Genomic DNA, 26505 nt, shown 5'->3' with positions numbered 1-26505 from the left:
TGTTTCCAGTGTTTGCCATGTCCATTTCTGTCCAATTACTCTTCATTCTGGCCCTTTCTCACCTCTGCTTTTCTTGTTACATTCCCAGCCCATCACCATAATTCAGTTTTCTGGAGGACTGTGTCAACCAGCAATTCTATACCTGGTTCTCCTGCACCAAGATCTGCTGAAGCAGCCTTCTTTGCTGTTTTCTTTCCCCTGTTTCCATGTCTGTTTCCAGGTTGACACTGGAAAGATTGACATAAACGATGTACTTTAATGACAATGCACCAGTGTCTTAACATTTCTAGTTCAGTGAAAAACGGTGCAGAGGAATATCTGGAAAACAACCCGTGCTACCATGGTACAGAAAAGATTTTCATGTCCAATTTTAGCCTTGGAGTTTAGCAATCCTGCAGTCAGGCACATTCAATCCTTGGCTTCAGAAGAAAGGGAGGAGATGACGAAAAAAATCACCTTAAATCTTCTTGGAAGAACATCCCCCCACCCCCCACTACCCCAATCCATCACATCTTCTGGCCGATCTCACATAGAACTGAGCGAGGTAGGGGGGTCTGTGTATCTGTCCCAAAAATTAAATAGATGGCAAAACTTTTTAGCTTTGCTAACACCAATATTCTAGTTTTGTTTTTCTTGTAAGAAACAAACCCGCTCTTTGCTTAGAAATACCCACATGTATTTCCTTTTTTTTTTTTTTGAAATTTGTTATTCAAATAAAATAAAATCCTTTTAGCAAATGTTCTCTCTGTGATATTTGGAACTGCTGGTGAACTGCTTAAAAAAAAAAAAAAAAAAACCATAACCTACACTGTGCCTAAAGCTAAATTTCAGGAAAATGTTCCTCACTTTTTTTTTTAAATACAGCAAGAACAAGAACAATGGGAAGTATCAACACAGAATAAAACCGTTGTTGGAAAGCAAGCACTTTCCAGTCATTTACTCGTCTAATGCAATAACATATTCCCCTATTCATGGTGGTTATAATGGTAGTCCTGAGTTGGTTTTTTTCAGTGTTGCCAGGAGATTGTTCTTTTTAATACCTGTTGGCTTGTTACTTGTCCACGTAATAAAGATGGTGGATTGTATTGCAGGGGTTGGCCAAGCAGTGGGTATCTGGCATCTCCTTAAAGAGAAAGGTAATTAGAAGGGTTTTTCTGTTGTATGAAATCTTCTTCTAAGTTCCTCTTATGATGTATATCTTAACACAAAGAGAAAGCATATAACTATGCACAAAGTAGTGTATTTGGCTAGGCTAACAAAATAAGATTTGGCACGATTAAATAAATGTCAGTCAGTCACAGACTGATCACAAGGTGAAAAGGTACAAGCTTTCTTGCATTTAAGGATTACACTGAAAGACACACTGAAAGTTTTTCTTCATTGCAGTCTTATCTAAAATCCTCTCATTTCAAAATGAGCTTAAGGCTAAAGCTCCTGTCAGTGTACTAATTTAATCATTTTCATGGTTATATCCCTGATTAGCACCAGGTACATCTTCACATTCATACTTGCTCCAAGGATCCACAAAGATAATGGAATGTAAGTTTTTAGTAATTGCAGAAGATTAAGAAAGTGGAGAGGTATACTTTACAACAGGCAACCTGGAATTTTTACAACATTGGAATACAACACAACGACAAAGATTATGCGGCAGGTAAGACTACGACAAAGACAAGAATATAAGGTTTTCTTTATCAGTAAGGAAGACATACAGAATTCTCTTCAAGTTTTGTTTTAAAGTAAGCTTTCTGTAAAATAGACCCATTAATTCTAAGTTTGGGAACTGTACCAGGATATCTTTGCTCACTGACAAAGGTTTTTTTTATCGTTTGGTTTTTAAATGTTACCAACTATCACATCTTGGTGAAAACTCCCTATTTTCTGTTTTTCTGTTAACATGGCAGCAGAGGACTGAAATTCTTCTAGAAGGAATTTTTTTCTGTCCTTGGGTGGGTACTACCTGAAATACTAATTGAAGTAGCAACAGTATTGGCTAGAGGCTCTAGTCCCGTCACGCTAGTTTTTCTACAAAGGAAGGGAGAATTCTTGCTTAGGCAGTGGTTTCATACAGTGCATCATCAATAAGTGAGTTTGGCAGAACATTCATCTCAACATCGCATTTCTATATCCTTTCCCCCAAAAGAGAATAGGCCCACCTAGTGTTTAAGATCAGCTAGTCCCACATTATTTATTTTATCTTTGTAGCTCTAAAATTACATCCTTTGTGACAGTGCGTGTCAAGTTCTTGATTATGGTTAAAACTTGAAGCTGAATTATATAAAACATTTTATTAATATTTTGAATGCTGAAATGGAGAGTTTCACATGAGAGAGCTAGTGGGTTTTACAGAAGCTCTCACAATAGCAAGATCAAAAGCTTTTGAGAATACAGGGGACAGTATCGGTGCAGAGAGATAAGGTGAAATTTTACATGATGCTTGAGTGGGTAATTTTGATGATCCTGCTTCAATAGCATTACTCCTAAAGTGAGCCCCAGTTTGTCAGAAAATCCTCATATAACTTGTATTTAAAAACACTTAAATTAGAAAACATACACGCATTTTAGTGAACTAAAAATGTACCTTGTCCAGGGACAAAAGGTCTAGAAAACTGGGACACGATAGAAAGAGGTGTTAATGTGGGACGGATGTTCTTCATGTTTGATAGCTGAGCTGGTGCTGGTGATTGGGCCGGTGAGGTGACAGGACTACCTAGTTGAGGACTATGCTGCAACTGGAATAAACAATACGTTAGTGTTTTAAAAGGTACCTAGTTGAACAAGCTGAACAACCTACAGCATTCAAAGACTGAAGGAAAGTTAAAATAGCTATACTGAGTATTATCAGAGCAGATTTCTATTCCCCAAAAAGAACTGTTGAAAAAAAACGTGCAGAGATGCAATTTATGCAAATTTTAAATCATCCTGGAAAACAAAACAAAAACCTCATACCTGCGCAGCACTGTCTAAAGTGCTAAGTTCTGTGGACTTCTGCCCCCTTTGATGATCACAGTAATACTTATTCTGTTTCCACTGTGGAGGTGAATGGTTCCGAGGCTGAGGATTGTTAGGTATATTTAGCTGCATCATTACTACTCCTCCACCTGGTGGTGGTGCTACCGCTACAAGACAAGAAATCAGTAGGCTACAGTTAGTTCGTCATACATTTCAATGTTCATTTTAGCAGAACAGACACGAATTAAAAAGGGAAATAACGTAATGAATGTTTTACTAAATAAGCTGCTGAATTCTAGAAAGCTCGAGCAGTACAATTACATTTCCGCTATCAGATAAATCTGCGATAGTTCACTTAGAGAGGGCTTCCCAGAACTAGAAAAGATAGTGGAACCACTGAAACTCATTATTGAGAATATTTTTGAAAGAAATCATTCTATTTTATAGCAGTTGAAAGTATTCAACATTCACCGTAGTTACTGTCAGTGCAATGTGTTGAAGAAGATATGGTATTGAGCAAAAATATGCTTTATTTAAAAATAGAAGTTACCTAGTTAGTTTTAAATGATATACAGCAACACGGACTCAAAATGTTTTCTCTGGTATGATGGCATACATCAGAAAGACCTGGAATCAATCTTCAGTCTGAGGCAAAATTACCCCCATTTATAAGTTCTATATAGGAACATTTTTCTGGGCAGAGACTGCAAATTGATCCCCACATCCTGTACCACTTGGCTGCTGCGGTAGCTACAGAAATGCCAAAGTTGGTGGAGAACAGCTGAACAGCCAACGCTGTTCCGTGAGGTTTCGCATGAGAAGTTGTGACGACAGCCTGCCCAAGAGAAAAGCTCTCTTCCGCCTTTGACTGGCTCTGTCCCAGGTATTTATATAACATCCTGTTTACTCGTAAATGGTTGTTTGCTATTTCCTTCTCTGCTCTACCCACCGTTCACAGCATTTCTCAGAAACCACAATTAAAACACATGGTTTAAACACCATTTAAGCATCCACCTTTTAAGAGGGAGTCTACAATCTTCTCAGATTACTACCTGCATCACAGCATCAGCTAGGAGCAGTCAGATACAGATCATAAAATGCCTTCATCTTGTATTTTTTAAAGTGGGCTTTTGTTTTCACTGCCCCTGGGGTCCACAAAAAGAAACAGACTCCTTTGAAAAGCAAACCAAACTGTAGAATAATGAACTCAGAATATTAAAACTATATTAGCTTTTGTAAATTGTATTCTGAAATATTTACTATATTGATATTTATAAAAATAAATGAAGTAATATTAGCAACGTTTTCACATCTATACTTTCTGTTTAATGGCAAGCAGTTCTACCCATGTGTTACAGATTGAAATGGAAGCATCAAGACATCTGGCCAACTTTAGCAAAGGATATAAATTTAAGAATCCCTGCTCTGTCCTTAAGGGCCACACTGCGAATATTTCCATTTCACTGCGCAGCAAAATAAAATGTAACTCTGTTTATGAATATCTACTACATAATCAGAATAATATATAACACAATAGTTTCCAAGTGGTAAAGCCATAAACTGATGTAATCCCTATATGTACACCTGAGATGTACCAGACAAACGTCTATATACACACTACATTTTACACATGAAAATTGGTTTAATTTTAATTTTATGCATATATTTATAAATATTAAAAATTATACTTACATCTTACTGTTTTGTAATATTACAGTATTTTATTCTGCAGCACTCTGGCATGCTTTTTTGACTTATCTCTGTTCTGTGAGAACTGAACACCCAACAAAAACATGCTTGTCTTTTGAAACCATCTACAGCACCACTTCTAAAAAAGTGTCACAATCTGAAAATGCTATTTAAACTGCAAAAGAAAACTTTGTACATGCAGAAGAACTTGTTCTTTCTACTAGTTCTAGTTCCACAGCATTTCAGTAAATGAAAATAAATGGAATTCTTTTCCTAAACAAGAATCCTGACAAAATGAAGGATCATAGAACACCTAAGTCAGTTTGCAGACACTTTATCACCTGTCAAAACCCATGAGAAGGGAAACCCAGAAGAAATCCTTGAAAGGCTTCCCAGATTTGCAGTCTGGTCCTCTTAACTTTTTCAAATGAAGAGAAATACAACTCTGCTGCTTGTCTGCTTATATCTTCATTGTCCTTACCTCAGCAGCCTTGACTCATCATTTCGGTATTACTCACCAAAAAGCATGCTTTTCTTTGTCTCAAAATTTGTCCTCCCTATGTCATAGAGGCCTTCCCCCTTTCCCAAACTTCTTTAAATCGCTTAAGAGGTTTAAGGGGTTTGAACCAGGCCTTCAAAACTGCGTAAAACCAGCACTTCCAGCATAGATTAGGAGAATAGAAGAACAAACTAGCACGAGACCGATTTCAGACATCCTGAAATGACAGTCTTCCAGAACTAAAGCCAAACAAACTTGAAGCAAAATGGAAACAAAACCAAACCTGCCTGTGAACTGTAATACACTGCTAATCCAGCTATCTTGCCACTTAACTGCATGTTATCTATTTACTAATAAACAGGCTCTAAAAATATTTTGAAAGATAAATGTTTGTAAGAAACACCACATCTGTAGTGGAATCTAGGTCATTGACCTAGGGGGTGTTTAATCTATTGCTTGCTTGCAAAATACTGAGGTAGCAGTATTTGAGATTACCCTTTTTTGGCTAACCAAACCTTGAACGTTTGGTTAAAGGTTATTGGTAAAATAAAGACACTACCGCTATGATCACAGGATCATTCTATAACCTTGTTTGGGGGCTAAGCCTGGTGCTTTTAATTTCCTGACCAGTCCATCGATTTTATGGTTGGAAATTGAGAGTTCTTACGTGTTTGGATATTAACATTTATAAACATTTCATGGATATGACAAGGTCTATGTCACCACTGTTGTCACACACCATTGAGGCTGCTATTTATACACCACCTAAAAATCATCCAAAGATTTTGTAGATCAAAACATTCCAAACCCAACTTAAGCACTTCTGCTAAGCGACACTTATCTGCTGAAGGCTGCCTCCCGGCTGCCCCCGTGAAGCCGGCTATTGTTTCACTTAAGTTCCAAGTTGTCATTTTAAAAGTTACAGTAATAGCAATTCAGATGAAGAATTACAAAAAAAGTAGTTGCAGAGACGGCACTCAAGTTGCAGCTGTTCTAGCAGTTAGCCATGAAGTCAATCTGATAATTTACAACAGATTCTAGACAGAATGGCTTAGATGAAAATCCCAATAAAATATACCTTTTATTGGCTGCATGATGGAAAGACCAGTGGGTGAACTTTTACATGATGAGGGTGGAGACACTATGCTGTAGTGCACAATGGAAGCAGCCTGTTGTGGCTTTGACTTTGATGAAGGTGGCAATAATGTAGGAGGTGATGGCTTCTGACTTGAATGGTTGCTATAAACTATGAAAGTAAAAGCAGTAAATAAGGCTACCATAAAAACAAAACCAAAACACCCGACACAGCTTTGGAGTATCTCATTTGGCTTTTCAGCAGGTCAAAAAGCTACCTCTCTTCTCTATCCAAACCCAGAACTCTTAACCCTCTTCTCAGGAACTCTTAAGGAAATTGCTACTCCTACTCCATGAAGTGAAATCTAGAATGCTTCTTGAGTAAAAGAGCCAAGTATACTGCTTCCTAAATGTACTTTGCTTGTTCTATCAAATGAAAACCCAAACCACAACATTTTCAGACCCACGTAGCTATTCAGGAAAAGATGAAAGTCATTCTGCTGACAACGTATAGTTCCCATGTCTGTATCAACTCACAAGCAGACATGCAAGGCGTTATGATGTACGTTACTGAATTCTAAGTAACTTAAGAGCTTTCAATGATAAACAAATGGAGATGTCAAGTTAACCTGCCTCCAATATAACTTAAAAAACGGAACACAGAAGGAAATATAGTACAGTAGTTAATTCTAAATCAAACCATTAATAGCAAACATCCAATCACCCAGCATAATAATAGCTAGACATTTTTGAAGTCTTATAAAAAAAAAACAAAACAACTTTATCCCCCCAACCTGCACACTGCTGTCCTTGAAGCTGCTGTGAGCTGCATGGTGATGATGTTCTAGGAAACTGTATCTGCTCTGATCCAGGAGGCTGCAAATATCCTACTGATGAACTGTAATAATAATAAAAAAAAAAAAAAAAAAGAACATGACTAACAGGCATTTATACTACACTCATTTATTTAATCATGACTGCCACATTTGCTGTCTACACGTACTGCAAATTGCTGAGATGTTAATTTTAAAATCGATAATATTCCGACCTACCTCCAAATCTACTCATACTTCAGAAAACTGAAGTTTCACATCTCTTCCTTGGCAAAAACTTATGCCCTGCATACACTAAGAAGCTGTACTAATTCACCTATTTTGATATACTATTTTTGTGTCGATAGTGCTGTATCAGTATAAAAACATGTAGATTAATAATAATAAAAAGAGAATTTGTTGTCTTGCCCAATTAACTAGAATTAGCTCTCAGTTAAATGATCACCATAGAACCTGCCATGGGGATTTCGGATGCAGTCCCTCAGCTGGAAGCTGGCCCCATGCAGCTGAGCCAGCTCATTCAGCACACCAAACGAGCACACCTCTGCTTCAGCCTAAAGTAACACAGCTTAAAGAGATGATTGCCTTTACCAAATAGGCTGTGGGAAAAGGAAGATGACTCAAGGAGATAAACAACCTTTCATTTGTTTGTAATATGTAGGAAAAGGATAACTTTAAAAAGTTCATTTATGCCAGGTATTTTTCAGGGCAATCAGGGGAAAAATAGGTAAGTAACAGACATAGGCAAATTCTATCATACCACTAACTGCTCATACTGCTAGAGCCAGAACATCAGGTTGGTGGACCACAATCAGAATGGTGCCTATAGAATCCTGTACTTCATTTCTGTACTAATAGATAAAGTAAACATTCTGAGGGAATAAGAAAAAAATACTTTATTACTTTGAATTGTGGAAAAAAAGTAGCTGTAATCCTGTTAGACTTACCATTTTTACTTATGTTATCACAAGAAGTTTGTTCCATCCTTTGTCCCACAGTTCAATTATATAATTTTAATTTAAAGATTCCTTTCCATTAAAGGAGACAAGACTCAGTGAAAACTAAACCAGATGGTTTTATATCTGCATGGGATGTGTGCTCTCACACAGCTTTTCATCTGTCTACTGATTATAGTTTTCAATAGTGACCTGTATGTTTGAGACTATTCAGTTCCTGCAGAACAGTATTCTGGTTTCCTTGTCAAAGTGCTGCAACAGAACTATTTTGATAAAAGCAAGATGCTGTCATTAGTTGCTAGTCTGCTCTGAATTCCTAACAAATGTTTCCCTGTTCAAAAGAGAGGGACATTCTAAATGACACAAAAGATCAAGCAACAAGACTTCCTTCAAAAATGTCTGGGTTTATGTCTACATATGACTTCACTGAACCTCAAATAGAACTACAGAAGAAAAGGATAAAAAGAACCTTGAAACACAAAGAAGAATAATTCAGATTTAAGTAGATTAAGCCACGCAGCGATGACACAAATACTATTTAAGTCTCTGCACTCACAAAAGGATGAAGCAAGCTTCATACTGTTGCTGCTTGTTTAAAAGCTACAAGCAAGGTATTTTTAAATGGTGCACATTTGTAAGTTCAAAAAACTAGAGAAAGAAAAACTTGTAACAAGCATTAATCCTAATTAATACTTTTAGGTATCTTCCTATCTGTTCTCTCAACAAATATTCACATTGTGCTGGGGACACAGATGTATACACAGGGAGGTCTCTACATGTAGACCAATTTGCTGTTACCAAGGTAGGTAAAAAAAGGCAGTTATTTACCAAACAAAAGCCGAGCATAGGAAAAAGTTCCTACACTTGTTTCATAGTCAGCTTTGTGCCAGCAGGCCTCGTTAGCAGCACAGACAAATTAAGGCGAGCTCCTTCCTGACAAAGCTCCGAAAAAGGCAGTCAGTCAGTCTTTTTCTGCGATTCAAATTCTCTTTTCTCTACACCTTATTAAAGTGGTATCTTTGACAAAACCAAGTGAGTACGGATAGTCATCTTAAATGTTACTGCAAAAAGGCATTGCTACTGAACATGCTGGTGTTTCACATGTAAGAAAAGGAACACAGAAAACTTAAGACGTGGAACTGTAGTAAAGTATTGCCGAAAGTGATATGGAAACAATGTTCTCCAGTCTAACCCGTACCTCCTAATTAAAGCAGTACTGATTGTTTCAGTTAATTGCATAAGAGCAAAAATAAATAGATAATAAAGTGTCTGTAAGTCTGCCTTTAAAATACATTCTAATATATGCAATACTATAGCAAATCCTGTCAGTTACAAGGCAATTAAGCCTAGTTGCTGAGAAATCAAATAACTGAGTTAAACTCACCTTAAATTATTCTGTTGACCTGATGGAATGACACTGTAGTAAACTGGCATTCCTGTTGTGGGTAATCCTTGATTTGACTGACTGGGAATTATAACAGGCTGTTGATATGTCTGCTGGGGCACTGCTTGGGAACCTTGAGGCACCGAAACCTAAAATTGAGACCACATTACAATTTTTTTTCTGCAGACAATGTTTCTTTGTGCCTCTTAACCATCACCTAGTTTATATAAGATTTTTTTAAGAAAACAGAAACTGAAAGATGTGCTGGAGTTCTCTAAATCCAGAAGACTAGTGATAACAGTAGTTGAAATAATAGTGCTTTATTAAAAAAAACCAAAACTTATCTTCTTCCCCCAAAATGGAAATGTCGGTTCCAAGGGACTCCATCAATTAACAAAAGAGATTTTCTGTACAATAGAAAGTGGGTTGGTGGGGAGGGAAATCTTACGAGATTTTTCTTCCCCATCCTCTGAATTGCAATTAACACAGCACTTGGCTTTCAACACGACTAGAACTTCTACATATGTGACAGGTTTTCTTCTCCCTGCAATTGTGGGGTTTTTTGTTTGTTTGTTTTTTAATTTCTGTCCCCAAGAAATTTTTTAATTTTCTGTCCCCAAAGTCACCTTTGACACCTGCTTGCAGCTTTCTACCATTAACAAAGCAATGCACTTAAAATAAAATAATAATAAAATATCACTCAAACATGCAGAAGAATGGTTGGAAAGTTAAGAATAAATTACCCACCTGATAAGATGGCACTGAAGGATATGGAACAATCACACCCTGAATTTGATTCCCAACGTTGTTGTGTTGGCCACTGACCAGATTTTGATTCTGAGACTGCTGAACTCCAACTAAACCCTGGTAGTTTTGCTGCTGGTTAGGCAAAACCTGGTAACCTGAAATTATACATTTAAGTCTTATTTTGCAATAGTGAACACATTTTATACACAGTTGCCTATGTGAAAATGTATGTGTAGCATTTTCCAATGGCTTTTTAAATCTGGCAACTTCATAGGAGTTGAACTTATCATGCATATAAAAAGAAGACAACATTAAAATTAACAGATTTATTCATTTGGATCCAGCATTAAATACTTACTATACATACTATTTGCAATGCTGCTCTCACATGCTTGCAATATTTACTTACACTCTAAGTGAGTTACATGCATTAACACCTTGATTTGATAGGTAAAAGCTGAAAGCATTATCTAGCATGCTTTGTTCAAATATCAAAACCAATTAATTGTCTATTATTATGAAGAAGGCCATTCTAGGTACTTTAACTTTGAAATTCTAGTTACGTTAAATTCTGCTAGTACCTCAGGTGCCCTAGCGATGAGGGCATCTTGATTATGATTCAAAACTGAATCACACTTCAAGAAAATTTGTCTAAGGCACATGTGCAAATCTTTTAAAATGGGCAATTTCTACTGAAATCTGTAATGCTAAAAACAACTGGGAACTGAGAAAAATCTTCCCGGTAAAAGCCATGTTCGTATACAGTGGAAGACAAGTTATATTCAAAGTTATCTTGGGGAAAAAAAGATTTTCATATTCACCCCTCTATAGTGCCTCTACAACAATTTATTATTGCTTAAACTGGTATCCTCTGCTAACTTTCAAAAATGGCCTAAAAATCCTCCAAACCCCCCAAAAAACAAAAACAAAAAAACCCCCAAGCGTGAGTGCCGAACAGGAAATCTGTGCGTTTATTAGGTCCAACCTTAGCCTCCGCTTTATTTTTTTTTATTTTATTTTTTTATAAAGCGTATAGTAGGTAACTGCTACCATGATCAAAACACATGCAGAACACAAGTAAAGTTCTTTTTGTCGTATTCTGTTATACAGGTATGTGCTACTTACCACATCAGCAAAAAACCATCACTATCAGTGTTTCTGAGACAAAGCCAGTTATCGCTCCAGAGTAACAAAACTGGGCTTGTCAAGATGCACTGACGGCAAGAAGAGTCTGTATTTAACTTGGACACATTCACATTCTACTGACCTTGACATTCCCCATGCTCCCTACCTTGGTATGGAACTATAACGAAGCAAATATAGCTGCAAAAACTCAGGTGGATTTTTTTTTTAAACTGTGTTTAAAAAATTGCACAGTCTATTTTGAAAATAATTCAGTTAACATGAAACACTTTCTTTTGTAAACAAAACCCACCAATGTTCATTGATTACATACGTACAGTGTACAATGAACATTGCAAATTAACGGCCTCAGCTGGCTGTCTATAGAAATTGCAAAAACAAAGACTAAAAAAAGACTGCTAATATAATCAACTATTGCTTCAGAAAATTAAAGAGAAGAAGGTTCTGTTTGTTAAAACCAAGAGAGCTATTCATTAGAAATGCACAACACACTATAAATATTTTCAGAGTAGTATACAAAATTTCAGAACAATGCATGCTTGAATTAGGATTAGTAATTAGAATTTTTAATAACTCTTAAGTTTGAACTGTGCACAAAAATCCATCTCATATCCGTAATAAACAAAATGCGTAAATGTACTTTGCTACGAAATGATCTATGGCACCTAAAAAGCAGCAGAATGTGAAGTTGCGGTATATGAGAGTTCCAATCAATACATCTGCAACCTAAACCCCTCATTTCCCAGAAATTGCAATGTAGCTGTGAATATTTTTCAGCTTTTTCTGGCACTTCCGGAGACATACATGATCAATTTTGCAAGCAGAGAGAACTGGAACGACATAAATTGACTGCCAAGAAGGTTCCCCACAGCGTTCCAAAGAATGCTCTATTTTTAGCTTCACGATTTCACCTCTGCATAGAGAGTGGTCTGACAGAAATGCAGCACTCAGCAGAAAACCCACACCTGCCGTAGCAGATTGTCTCATTACACAGAAATCCTCTGAAACAGTAGATAAAAAAAGAAGCATGCTTCTTAATATTTACATAATTAAAAAGAAATCAGTGTTAATATAAGAGAAGTTAACTTACAGAAGACAGAAATACATTTTCTGAATAACACACTAAGAGTGAGAAACAGCCTTTATTCAAGAACAGAAAAGCAAGTACAATCACTTGGTTAACAAGCTATGAGTATAGCTTGATTACAACTATTACAACTACAGCTATTATTGCAACTGTAATAGTTTTATCCCTGGCCATTGTGAAGCAGAAGCTAGCTGAACTTTAGCTGATGTTCCTACAGTAATTGTAGTTCAGATAAGATTTTTAATCAACCTCTAAGTTAGGTCTCATGGTAACTGGGCCCTCATTATTATGGCAATCGGAAATGCCGCCGCCTTAAAGAGAGTTTTCTTCTCCCAATATCTTTTGGGCAACCGAAGCATTTTTATTAAAAGTGAACGCTCTAAATATTTCACCTGAAACCCCTTTAAAAAGGAAGCCAGGAAGCAGCTGAAAAAGAGACCGGTTCACTGTGAGAAATGTAAACCTCTCAGACAGTGTTACGGCCCCGAATCCAACAGCTCATAAATAAAGTCAGGCCACTCCATATTATTAAACCAAAAGTGGCTTCAGTTGCCATGCTCTCAGCAGCTGTCATCTTTTATCTAAATTTGTGTTGGAAAGTTATTTCACAGTTAGTAATCACTTTACAAGATGAATAAAACCCACAGCTTTTATGTAATACAGGACTTGTCAATTCTCACTTTTGACCGGACACATTGCTATACTACCCAAGTAACATGCTGCCTTTTGTCTCAAAAACAGCCGTTGCTAATAAGCATCAACCATTTCGGATGTAGCTTTATGTCAACTTAATACAAATATTTACGGTTTAAACTAAATCTACAAGAGAGATAATTTCGAAATACACCATCTTATGAGCAGTTTACGGAACAGAAAACATGACGTGGAACCTTCCATCCCTAGAATGCCGATTCAAATTTGCCTATAAAGCAGTAAATGAAAGCCAGCAATGGCTAGGTAGCGATTTGGAGATTTTGAGTTAAACACTAATTATGCAGTTACCAGTAAAATACTTCTCTCTACCATTAGTGCTAGTAAACACCAAGTAACCAAACAGGACTGAATGGCATTATTGGCTGGACCACCCCTTCACTACTGAAACATGATCCCTTGATGTCAGGGTTACAGGTACAAAGTACATTATCAAAGCAGTAAAGTAGCTGTCTGCACAGCTTGCTTGTTTTATTTCTTCTAGGACATAGAGGGAGATTTTAGCTACTGATGCCTTTCACCCTGTCCACATTACAGGCAGTGAAATTCAGTTGAAATGTAAAGAGCTAAAATCATACAAGAAAGAAACTTACTTACCTAATAGCAACCGATTCCTCTCTTTGCATCTTGGTGCTGACGCACCATCACCCCATGCTTTCAAATTCAGATTGTTTTGTTTAGCTACATACATACATTGGGCTCTCTCCGATTTAGAGAGCGTGTGTGCTATTCACAGAGGGTGTCCCCAAAAACAGGGAAGTAACCCCAGTTGAGCCTCAGACTTTTTGCTATTAAGTAGCCTAGGTATTAAAAATTCTGAGGAAGGAAAGCAGGTTGTATAATACAGTTGAATAACACATCTTTACACGCCAGTGGATAAAACAAGTTGCAAAAACGAGTAGTTTGTTTTCCTTTGAAAAAAAATGTCAATATACTTTCGCTCCTGAAAAGTGGTGATCTATTTGCAGCAAGCAGGTACTAACAGTACTTTATAAAATGATCTGACAACCCTACCATAAGCGGGCATCACATCTTCATGACTCTGCAATGAAATAATCCCGTGTAAATTCGTGAACTGAACCCCTGAATAACAACTTCAAGTGTTGCTGCTATTGGAGCACTTCCTAGAACTGCAGAAGAGGGAACCATCCCTCTCTTCCAGGCTACTTCATAGAACAGCTATAAAGAAATCCAGTTCATATTTGTAAAAGCTGATCTTTCATCCTATTTCTGTAGAGCAACACACAGTTGGGGGTGGGGGAAGAATTAAAAATCCTTCTTCCTGAAGGAAACTCAAAAAGGACACTAAGTCTAATGTATTCAAATAAGACATGGTATAAAAGCCTGATTTTTAAGGGCCTCTGCCTCCAAACATCACTAGTTACTTCTGAAAGTTTTGATTGTGAGTCAAGAAATTACTGAGAAGTAAATTTGTTTCAGGAATCCAAACCTTACTAAAAAAGTCATAACGGTATTTTTAAGTACAGATGATCAGAATAATGGTAGCTACAGTTACAGTTTGTAGGGAAAAGAAGACAATAGGAAAGAAAGGAGACAGAAATACATCTTGATAACATTCGTAGAAAGGTAACTCAGAAGCAGTTGAAAAGTTATTACTAAAAATGGAAGGAGCAGAAAACTAATTCTAACCACTTAAGTCTCATTATTTACCTATTCAACACCCAGATACCTTTAATCATAGGACAGAAATACAAATTAAAAGAGTATCACCAGTATCTTCTGCACAGCACTATTTACATGCCACAACATCTAATATTAGTATCTTTTGTTTAGAACTTTAAGGTACATATCTGCAATGTTACATCATTTAAAGGTACTAATTCATCTTACTTTGCAAATTACTACAAAGTTAGTTGCTAAGTTACAAGTTTTTTAAATTATTCAGTTCTAAACTTAAAATAAAAAAAAAAAGCATTATCCTATAATTAAAGTTACAGCATGAGCCACTCATAGTAATGGCTCAAATCTAAAGTTTCACGAACAACCGACTCAGATTTTTTTTCCTGCCTTAGCTTAGTTACACTTTGCATCCCATATTTGAACTTCGACTTTATTTGAAATTTTACAGTAAAATAAGTTTAAAAAGCAAAATCAGGAGAAAACGTACAGAAAGTATTCTAACGAAATGCTGAAAGAGTTCAACAAACCTGTCTGCTGTCCAGGCTGTGCTAATGGTTGGTTTTGCTGTGTGTTGTAATGGACAGAAACAGGTCGGTATTGTTGACTGGAGTGCGGATACTGATTGGGGGTACAATAACAAGCTGGCATCTAAAAATGAACAACAGTTGAAGAGATTCACTACCTGCAAGTTTCTAGAAGGCAGACATCTAAATGCAAAAACAATCACACGATAAAAGAAAGATGCAAAACTTATTAAAAGGTGCAGCTAATGTTAAATAGTTTCGCAATTAAAAAATACTTATACTACATAAATTCCCTCTTTAACAGCCAATTTCTTCTAGTTTCACTGTAGAACTAACAATTCCCAGTTTCCACAAAGAAACATGTGAGACACTAGAAAACTATGCAGAATGTGAGTTTTACCAGTACGTAAGGCAGAAAAACACCCCCAACCCCAGAATAAATGCACGCAGCTGCAATTTAACAGGGAGCCCCGCGCCACACAAAAAGCTCAGTAATAGAACAGCACCATCAGTTGTTAAATACAGCTTGTGGGAGAATGGGAACGGAGCCGTTGTACCTGTGGCACAGGTTGCTGCATATATCCCTGCTGCTGGAGTACTTGCTGGTTGACGGGGTGGCTAGATGTCGAGTAGCCCGGAGCAGAAACTGGTTGGCCGGAGGGTGGTGGAGGTGGAGCAGCTGCGATGATATAACCAGACTGCTGTGGGGGCTGGAGGACTACAGTGGACTGGAACATAGCAGTATGAGGTTCGGCTGGATCAGCAGGTGGCTGACGGGCAAGACTCATATGGCTAAATTGTGATCCTAGGTTGTCTTGCTGTAATAGGTAAACAAAGGAAAAATTACATTCACAAACGTACCTTCAACAACAAAAAAGAATAAAGTAGCCAAATATCTCAGTAAGTTTCAGATACGCATGTCTCAAATTACTGTGCATTAGCAACATCAGCCAAAGAACAAAATGGAACACGGCAGTAGATTATCTTCAGGGCTGACAGCAGGAGAGAACATCCACAGTCAGAGACTTCATCCATTTCACTGCAAATATTTGATTTTTGGATTACATCTGCCTCTACCTACTTATTGTAAGAATTCAACTGTCAAAAATAAAGTCAGAATTTGTGTCACTAACATTTTCTGATTGGACTCCAAAGCTTGAGCGAAAACATCTAACGCCAGTTAAAACAGCAGAAGGCATTAGTATTGCTAAAGTAATTTTTGGTTTTAAGAACTGAAGTTAATGAGGCTCTAATCCTGAATAATGAGGTACATTCCTCTAACTTAGCATTATACTACATGCAAGGATTAATTTTTTTTAGCCTGAAATCAAGTAACAGCTGCAAGAAATGTATTCTAGTGGTTACCTACTATCTGTATTTTATTAACATCTGAAACTATGATACTGATTGCACTGAGCACTCCAGGAGTTCTGTGAAATTTGAGCTTGGGGTTAGTGATAGAAGTTTCCTTCTCTTCACAAGCAATTCAGCATCAAATTATCAACATCCTGGAAATTAGAAGTGATCATCAGTATTGTACTTTTTTGCTAATCAGGAAGATCTGGTTCATACTTCAAAAGTGGACTCTCCAAACATGGAGAAACATTAAAAAATATTTTAAGACCACTTGATCTTCTCTTAGATCATCCTGAAAAAGATAGGAGTTAATCAAGACAGAGTAAGTGCAAGCTCTGTCTTTTACTGATTAGCTACGTTCACATTTTATGATGAACTTTTATAATTCCCAGGCTAAAGATATTCTTAATTACCACTGGAAATATGAATTTGCACCTGAAACTTTATTTAGAATAAATAAATAAAAAAAAAAAAAATTAAAAGCTCTATTTTCATTAGATCAACAATCTAACTATGACTTTGGCATTTCACTCTTTAATGATGCCTATTAACGTAACTGGAATGCTTTTCTGCATTGGATTTTACATTCTGCTTTTTATAATACCTGGTTTAGAGAAGAGATACTGATACTTAATTATGAGTGAATATTACCTCTAAAAATGTCCGAAGGATAAACCCAAGGAATACACATTTATTTCTGTTACACTACCAACATGAGTAAATTCTGATCCGGTCCGTTTATCCTACAGTGATATGTGTAGTACAAGCATGATTAACCACTGAAACATGGTATTACCAATAAACGGATAAAGCAAACTTTCCTGGTATCAACTACGGATGCGTTGCATTTAGATTATGAACCAAGACCATCAATCCTTTTCACTATGTTACTTTAGTTACCATCAGCAAGAATAAATTTTTGAAACTGCCAGCCCACTTCGTATTTGAACCCATTTCCTGAATGTGAAATGCTTTGAAATGATGATAAACCTGGAAGGAGTTTCATTCTCTGCTTTAACAACCATATACCTGACAATGACTGTGAATCATAGCATAGAGACACCTGAACTAGCTGCTACTAACAGCAATTTAGTCATACGCTAAACTCGCATAGGAAGCTCACATTGGTTAATTAACCATTCTCATTTCATTACTAAGGAGATAAGTTATACTGACTGTAGTCCACACATATTTAAATCCTAAAATAACAGGAGAAACAACATCACTAGTAACAAAACACCCTCCAAGAAGTGCAATTCCTTTTAGAGTTGTATACCTAAAGCACAGATAACAGTTACAATATAGTTTTAATTATATCCAGACTATTGAATTCAGATAAATCTGTATCTCTTATAAGAAGACATTTCTGATTAATGTTGAAAATAATAACAAAATAAAAACTCTGAATACATACTAAAATAGCTATTGTATAACACTGTTGTGGGTTAACCTTGGCTGGCTCCTAGGTGCCCACCAAGCCACTATCATTCCCCCATCCTTAGCAATACAGGGGGAAAAAAGATGAAAAGCTCATGGGTCAAGAAAAGGACAGGGAGATCGCTCGCCAATTACCATCACAGGCAAAACAGACCCAACTTGAGGAAGATTAATTTAATTTATTGCCAATTAATAACAGAGTAGGATAGTGAGAAAAACAAAACTAAAAACCAGCTTCCCCCAAGCCCTCTGCTTCTTCCCAGGCTCAACTTCACTCCCAACTCTTCTACCTCCTCCCCGGAGTGTCGCAGGGGGACGGGGATTGGGTGTTGTGATCAGTTCATACACCTTGTTCCTGCTGCTCCTTCTTCCTCCCACTCTTCCCCTGCTCCAGTGTGGAGTTCCCACAAGATACAGTCCTTCCCACAGGCTGCAGTTCTTCACGAACTGCTCCAGCGTGGGTCCCTTCCACGGGCTGCAGTCCTTCAGGAACAGACTGCTCCAGCATAGGCTTCCCACAGGGTCACAAGTCTTGCCAGCGAACCTGCTCCAGCATGGGCTCCTCTCTCCATGGGGCCACAGCTCCTGCCCTCCATGAGGCCACAGCTTCCTTCAGGGCATCTCTACCTGCTCTGGTGTGGGATCCTCCCTGGGCTGCAGGTGGATATCTGTTCCACCATGGTCCTCCATGGGCTGCAGGGGGAGAACCTGCTTCACAACGGTCTTCTCCACAGGCTGCAGGGGAATCTCTGCTCCAGCGCCTGGAGCACCTCCTCCCTTTCCTCCTTCTGACCTTGGTGTCTGCAGAGTTCCTTCTCACTCCTCTCCCTCACAGCTGCTGCACAGCGTTTTTCACCCTTTCTCAAATACATTATCAGAGATGCCACCAGCGTCGATGACTGACTCAGCTTTGGGCAGCACAGGGTCAATCTTGGAGCTGCCTGAAATTGGCTCTGTCCAACATGGGGGCAGCTCCTGGTCTCTTCTAGCAGAAGCCACCCCTGCAGCCCCTCCCCTACCAAAACCTCGCCACATAAACCCAACACAAACATGTATTCGTTAGAGTATCAGAGCAGTTTGGGGAGTTGGGAAGCCTCAATTTTTTGACCTGGACCCAGTTTCAATTTGTGTGTGTGTGTGGGGGGGGTTTATTTGTTTTGGTTTTTAAACACAAAAGACTAAGATATTTCATTTCCAGCTTCTATTTATTAAACAAGGGATGTTAATGAAGTAGGAGTGTTAAGAGTTCTGGCAAAGAGGCTAGAAAAAGGTAACCTCAAAAAACAGAACAGCTGATCCCTCAAAATGTATTAGGGTTCAGCAGAAGAAAGAGCAGACAAAGAAACAATGAGAAAGGATGGGAAGAGGTTAATCCAGAGACATAAAAAGGTACTGACTGGCTAACAAAACAACAACATTGAGAATCTGTTCCTTTACAAAGGGAAATAATATATATCTAAATATCAAAATATATATAGGTATAGCCTTAATTGTATACATTTTTGCTCAACTTGAAATAAACACATTAAAATCTCAGGAACTATTTTTCCCCCACTCAGGTAATATTTCACTGTGATTGAAAAGCTAGCCAGTCATTACACTGGTATCACACACCACTTACAAACAACCAAGCAAAGGTCAGCATCCACTAAAGATTAACCCGTGCAGAGAGGAGATGAACAGAAGGTGTAATACCACAGAATATTGCTGTGTAGAGGAGACTGGCAGGAGCGGGGGTGGATAAGAGACTGCAGAGTACTGAACAGGCTGGGAAGAAGGCTGCAGAGGCCGCATAGGCTGAAGAAATAACAGGTTTATAAACATGGTTAACATCAGGAGTAAGAGAAGTGAAAACAAAGTCAAAGTCTTTTGTAATAGGAAAAAGCAACTATGCTCCATTACCGGAAAGGGAATGGATACTTCTTTTTTTAAGCTCAAGACTGCATAGAATTAAAACAGAAGTAATTTTCAATATCTCAGTCTCCCAGCAGAAATACATTTGCTTTATTTGTTATACATTATATTAGCTATAAGTCAGCAAATTGCTTCTACTTAACACCTACTGTTTCTTTTAGAGATTTTTTTTTTTTGAAATTATAAAAACCACACATGCATTCTAAATACAAGTTGTTTCAAAGCATCTAAAGACAGAATGAATTTACTACTAACCACAGATTAAAACATATTACTTTCACTTATTCAACAGTACTAAAATATTTTTTCTAGATTGTGGTTATTTCAACATCAGAGCGGTATCATTGCTGCTAATATTTCGGGCAGGTTCAACTCCAGTATCCATTGAGAAGGCAATCATAGAAGTAGTAAAAAATTTGTGAAGAAAACTGCAAATACCACATACACACTTCTGTAAACTAGACAGGGAGAAAGAGTACAAATGAGCCTTTTTCAAAACAGACCACCTACACTGTGGCATATGCAGGTATCCTGACCAGAAGATTTAAACAGGGAAAGTGAACAAAGATAAAGGTTTAGATGAAGTTCCATAAATAACTTTTTGATGAAATTTGAGAACAATTTGAAAATACCACAGGAGACTATAGCCAGTAGCCTGGTGCCTGAAATAGCTGCCTGTGGAAAGAGGTAGAGCCCTCCCTTGTCCTGCCCATACACACTCTTTGCTTTTCTTTTCTTCTCCTTGAAGGGCTGAGGTCATCTTTAATCTGGCCTATTTTACTAAATTCCTCTTGTACAAGACAAGGATAAAACATATCCTGTACTTCAGCGTGCAGGTTTTGTGAGTAGAGCAAGCCAAAGTGCTACTAAAGCGGTGTTCATACTCGACCAGTCCTAAGCTACCTCTTTTGTGCTATGAGTATTGCTTGTGCAGTACAGCCCAAGAATTCATCTGGGTGAAAAATAACCTTAAGACAAGGCGACAAAGATTTCAGATAGATTAACTCTCTTCCCAGATTGCTGACTATATTAGCGTTAACGCCAGGGTTAACAACACAGCGTGACTAAGGATGAAGGCAGAGCCTCTTTTCCAGAGCAATCTAGGCTTGGGATGTTCTTGATACCATAACATTTTCATACTAAAATATCTTCTGTATTTTTAAGAAAAGGCTGCCTACCGTGTTCAGTTATTAGCAGAACTGATAGTTCTGAGGACTGGGGGGGGAAAGTCCAGTTACCCGTACCTGTGTAGCTATTACTTCTTAACCTATGCTTCAGCAGAACAAACCTACTGATCCCTTGTTATCAGACAGCAATGTGACAGTATCAGTGATCAGTACGAGGATCATGTATTTGACATGTGCACCTGTGAGAGGATGTGGTTAGCTGCTGGCTGTTGCTGAGGTGGTGCGGGAAGAGGTGGCTGTTGCGGAGGTCCAGGCACTTGGGTCCTAACAGGTTGCTGAGGCATAGGAGGATTGTACACAACTGGAGTGCCATCTGGATTAAGGAATGGCTGACCTGACGAGTTGAAAGAGAACAAACACAACCAAATGACAACCGGCTACATCATCTAAGTTTGGAGAAAATAAAGACAAATGTATTTACAGTAGGCAAAATGAATAAAATACTAAAAATTTGAAAATAAGCGATCATACTCTTTTATATGACAGATTTATGCCAAATCCCCACAACTACATTTATAATAGCAATGACTAAACAGGCCTCACTTGAGAAACTACATGCAGTTAAAAACCAAAACATTTAAGGTAAACAAAGATACCCCAGTCTTTACTTAGTGAACACAGATAAATATTTGCTGTATCCTGCTTGTCCTGAAAACTCATTTTTAATTATGTGGATTGAAAAGGGCAGGAGTAATAAAGGAAAACCCTACTAAAAATACTATTTTAAGGACCTTTTAAAAGGCAATTAAGTGACTCTCCATTAATCAGTTTGAGCACCAATCAGAACACAGGAGAGCTTAAAGGCAAATATTTTAAAAAATATATACAAAGCAGTGGCTGCAATGGTATTCCCGTAACTGCTAATGAGATTACTGTTAAAGGACTCTCTTCCCCTATTCATAGATGAATTGGCTTTTAGCTTTCAAATTAAATAAAATAGTACTCCCCTATTTAATAACTTGCAAATTAAATATTACAGCAGTGGACTAATGAAAAACAATTAAAAAAATGAACTACTTAAAAGTAAATTACAAACAGACAGTGATTTATTTTGGTGCCTGGGTTGGGAAAAAAACCAAAACAAATCAAAGGAACAACAGATTAGCTAGCAAGGACCTGTGTCTAGCTGCTTAATGACATGTGTCTTGCATTGGCTTATTTTGATGCTTAAGGACCAAATACCGATGTAAATTTTTCTGCCCTCCAATATAAATATTTTCTTGTTTGAGATTCTTTCCAAAGGTACAAACTGAGACTAAAGCCTTTGCACCCTAGCCAGGGCCCTGTCAAAGTACACTAATGCTCTTTCAGACTTCTTCATCCCATCATATTTAAATGCAACTGGCCAACATAAAAGTGTGGAAGTTACTGACGAGAGGACTGAGGCAATTAATGCAAGAGACAGACAGGAAGCATGAACAGACTTGCAAAAATAAGCTACATACTATGCAGCTGGACTGCAGGTGATCAAGCTATATTCAATTTAGCTTAACGGATTTCTCTTTAATGCTCAAGAATTGGGAATGTTCACATAAACAGGGAGTCAGATTTTCTTATTTCCTTCTACCACTTACTGGTAATCACGGGAGCTTAACTTGTTTTCAGTAGTGGCTGAATAAGAACTGTCTTTTCCTAATTACCGTCTTCAACTACTGAGAAGAATGACTCTGTTGACCTAAGGTCACGAGATCCTCTGTCAGAAATGCTGAGAAACTAATCTATGTTATTTGAACTCTTGACTGTCACTTGGAACAATAAAGCCAGATGAACAACTACAGAATATGATGATTCAAGTACATTGTAAGTCAAAAGTTTATCTGAACCTAGGTATTCCTTGTTCTGGAAGTGTACTTTATCTTCTATTAGACACTCATTAGATACTAACATAATCTTCTGTTATGAAAGACTATTAATGACTGGTTTAAATACATTAAAAATGGATAAAACGTAGGAAGAATCACAATTTGAAAACAAAGCTAATTTTAATGGATATCAAACAGAGTCAAGTCAACAATTCTGCTGCCTTTTCTGAGGGGGTTGCAGGTACAAGATGCTTTCAGATGAAAAGGTTTCACAATCACATTTGTTTCTCTGCCCTTCCCTGTTGCTAAGTGGAAGTCCCATCAGTGTAACAGGGAAAATGACCAACAGTACAGGAGGAAGAAAGTGAAACTAATCACATGCAAAATATTGACAAGCACATAACTGAAATGAAGATGACTCAAAACCTGCTATTTTTTAAAGGACAAAACTGTGTCATGCTTTACATGAAATCACTTTCAAGCCGATGGTATTGTTTCAGCACCTGCAGTATCCTTTTTGCTGTACAGTAACTCTAAAGATTTTAGCACGGTCATGCTATAAACTCATAATATGAAAAATGACAGCCAACATTCTTCATATTTAATGTAGAATACAAAGTACTCTAGTGTATTACAAACACTAAACCCACTTATTTTTCTAGCAAAACTTGTTCACTAATCATCATATTTGTCTTCAGATGGTCAACACACACAATGGAAAATTCATGTATAAGATGTACAACTATCACATTAAAATTAGAAAAACTAAGTCAATAATGCTCTTGTCCAGAACCTAGACTTAAGATGGCAAATACATCCTCCTCCAAATCCAATGGCTATCTATGAAAATTAGATGCTACAGCTAGTCATTTGTAACCAACTATTTAGCAGGGTTGGCTTACACCATTCATTTATACAGTAAGGCATTTAAGAGAAACCTTAGGCAGCATATCAATATGCAGAATCATTAATAAAAAAATCTCAAATTTTGTATACAGTAGCAATTGATTTATATCAAGGAAAAAGAGAAATTTATCTGTTTCAATGTTAAACCTTTTAATTATAGAAGAGAAATTTTATAACTGATCATTTTAACAACCTCAATGAGAAAAATTTAGTTTAAAACATCAGATGCAGTTATATTCAAACATAAAGTCCATCTACAGAATGATGGGAAATATATCCTGAAGTATTTTCTTTTCTACAAGGAAAACAAATCTTTAAACTAAAATTAAAATATAATAATTTTCCAAAGATTACGATGTATTACATAAAAGGTAAATTGAAATTTTTAGGATTTCTTAACTTCTACAATAAAGTAAAAGCTTGCCCAGAGAATGCTAACTAGTCATTTAATCCAGAAAAGTAGTTAAACACCTCCTTGCGTCTCCATTACAAAGTATCAATTTCCTACCACCTACTAGAAGTATCAGTACAAGCCAATTACAGCAACATTAATTTAATCCTGTTTTAAACTGACACACAGAAGTTTAGAAATAGCACGTAATCTCATGCTTATTTCTATGAAGGATGATAAATTCTTTCAAGTCAATGTGAATACTTCTTGAGGCTCTCCCCCCTCACTGCAACTGTTTTATAGTAGCACTGGGAAAGACTTGTCCCTCTCCCAAAAAAAGCCAAAACAATTAATTTAAGTTATTCTGCGTTCTGGATAATAAATCATAGGATTTTCATATTTTGTGCAAGTCACTCATTAAAATTTTACATATAAGTTAAAACTCTACTAGAGAAAATCAAGTGAATTTACTTATTCCTTTGATCCTAGAGTCATGCTTTCTTTTTAAATTAAGTGCACTGAACAAACACAACCACAGAAAAAAAAATAAAGAGAAAAAGAAAGGACAATACAGACATTCAGTCTTATGTAAACACTCGTGCATTTTTCTCCAAGTTCTCAATTGTAACAAAAACATCCACAAGCATGTACCAACCTGTTTGAGGGTTGATCAGAATACTGCCAGGCGGTATGCCTGCCGCTTCCAAGGGAAGCAAAAAGAAGCTAGTGCTAGTAGGTGCCACTTGCCCGCTTATGCCACCATCAAAGGAAAGAGAGTTACTAGTGCTGACAGTTGGATAGACGGCAGGCGTGCCATGAGAAGGCTGGCTTAGAGCTGGCACTGGAAGAGGCTGCTGGGTGTGAGAAAGAGAACCCGTGGATGACCCTACACTACTAGAAGACTCTGAACCTAGGAAAGGAGTAATGAGAAATTGTTTTTACCTAGAGACAGAAACATCATGCTCACTTAAAATATATACTTGTAAATGCTTACCCTTAAAGCTCAGTGTTAAGCACATTATTAAACAGCGGCCTTTTCAATGAACTCCCCCCGCCCTTCATCTCCCCTGGAACACCATTACAAGACTCCTTCTGTGAACCAAGGGTCAATTCAGCACTGCTTTGCACTGTAAAGTGAGGCTTTCATATCTAGCTCTGATTTTCTGGACAGAAAATACATGCCTGTACATATGCACACGTGCTAATGTTCACTTCATCCGCAGTTCATTTAAGTGATTGGTCACTTACTCCAAAATGATGCATGCACATATATCAACTGAATACACCGAAACAATGAACACACAGCCTACAACTATTGCCTATGTGCAGGCCATGGGGTAGTGCAGATGCAGTGGGCCCAAAGTCCCTTCAGATATGCTAGCTAAATTCACATGCTCTGTAGACATAGCCTGCATGCAAGCAATGACCATTTTCTTTTTACTACTAGATGTCAGAGATCTTCTCTGACTCACCTGCTGGACTAATTGTAGAACACTAAAAACCTCAAACCTCTTTTTTTCCTCCTCTGACAATTTTCAGACCAAAATCAAGAATACAGCTGGAAAAAATGATGGTAACATGGTAGCTTTAGCCTAGTTTTATGCAACAATTCAAAGTTCAAAAGGAGTATGAAATAGCTGATTGAAAGCAATAATCATTTTACAGATATGAATGACTATAAACATTGCAAGGCAGTGGAGAACTGGACCCTGAGCTTTCTGAAAGCCAATGCATGCAACTAAAAGCAACGTTCCAAAAGTTCAATAGGAGAGGTCTGTAGAACTGCACTGTTCCTGGATCACTGTATACCTAGATCTCTAGGTATACGGTTTATCATACTTTTTATTAAGTCTTAGCTACGATACTTGCAGTACTTGGAAACAGAATATAGTTGTTTAAATTTAAGAACTCTTCATTAGCAGCCTCTATACAATCTAGAAGAGAAAGCAAGACTCAAAAAAGGCTGTGACGAAATTTATCTACTGTTTGAAGTTACTTTGCAGTCCTTCATAAAAATTTCTGATTGTAACCCTTTTACTTGTATGTATGATAAGACAGCATAGCTTGAAGCATTTGCTGATGCTGACTATTATTAACCTTTTTTGTATTTCACTTCATCTAGCAATAGAAAGCTATTAATTGTAAACTGGGCAGAATAGCATATCCCAGCTCTGTAAAACAATCTTCACCTGACTAGAGTTACTTTGATTAGATTTGTTTACAAGTGTATCCACTTCTAGATTATGTAGAGAAATTAGGCTGAAGCCATCAC

At 37.3% G+C, this 26505-nt stretch overlaps 1 protein-coding gene across 23 annotated transcripts in view; it reads right to left on the bottom strand.

Moving 5' to 3' along the window:
* R3HDM1 (R3H domain containing 1) overlaps positions 1-26505 on the bottom strand; it is a 92840-nt gene that overhangs the window by 6407 nt on the left and 59928 nt on the right. For 13 of the 23 annotated variants that reach the window (XM_030019295.2, XM_030019304.2, XM_030019305.2 and 10 more), the window contains 13 exons: positions 24889-25143; positions 21314-21468; positions 19729-19830; positions 15798-16058; positions 15244-15364; positions 10135-10289; positions 9388-9536; positions 7009-7112; positions 6219-6386; positions 2950-3119; positions 2582-2732; positions 1041-1123; positions 143-227 (listed from right to left, as the gene is read on the bottom strand). In XM_030019295.2, coding sequence (XP_029875155.1) covers positions 143-227; positions 1041-1123; positions 2582-2732; positions 2950-3119; positions 6219-6386; positions 7009-7112; positions 9388-9536; positions 10135-10289; positions 15244-15364; positions 15798-16058; positions 19729-19830; positions 21314-21468; positions 24889-25143 — 1959 coding nt within the window. The remainder of the gene's footprint in view (positions 1-142; positions 228-1040; positions 1124-2581; positions 2733-2949; positions 3120-6218; positions 6387-7008; positions 7113-9387; positions 9537-10134; positions 10290-15243; positions 15365-15797; positions 16059-19728; positions 19831-21313; positions 21469-24888; positions 25144-26505) is intronic. The other 10 variants (XM_030019317.2, XM_030019319.2, XM_030019320.2 and 7 more) reach the window with 8 other exon arrangements.

Source organism: Aquila chrysaetos, chromosome 6 (genome assembly GCF_900496995.4).
Source record: "Aquila chrysaetos chrysaetos chromosome 6, bAquChr1.4, whole genome shotgun sequence".
NCBI classification, from domain to species: Eukaryota; Metazoa; Chordata; class Aves; order Accipitriformes; family Accipitridae; genus Aquila; species Aquila chrysaetos.
Note: the sequence above shows the minus strand (reverse complement) of the source record. Positions and strands in the feature narration are given on the sequence as shown.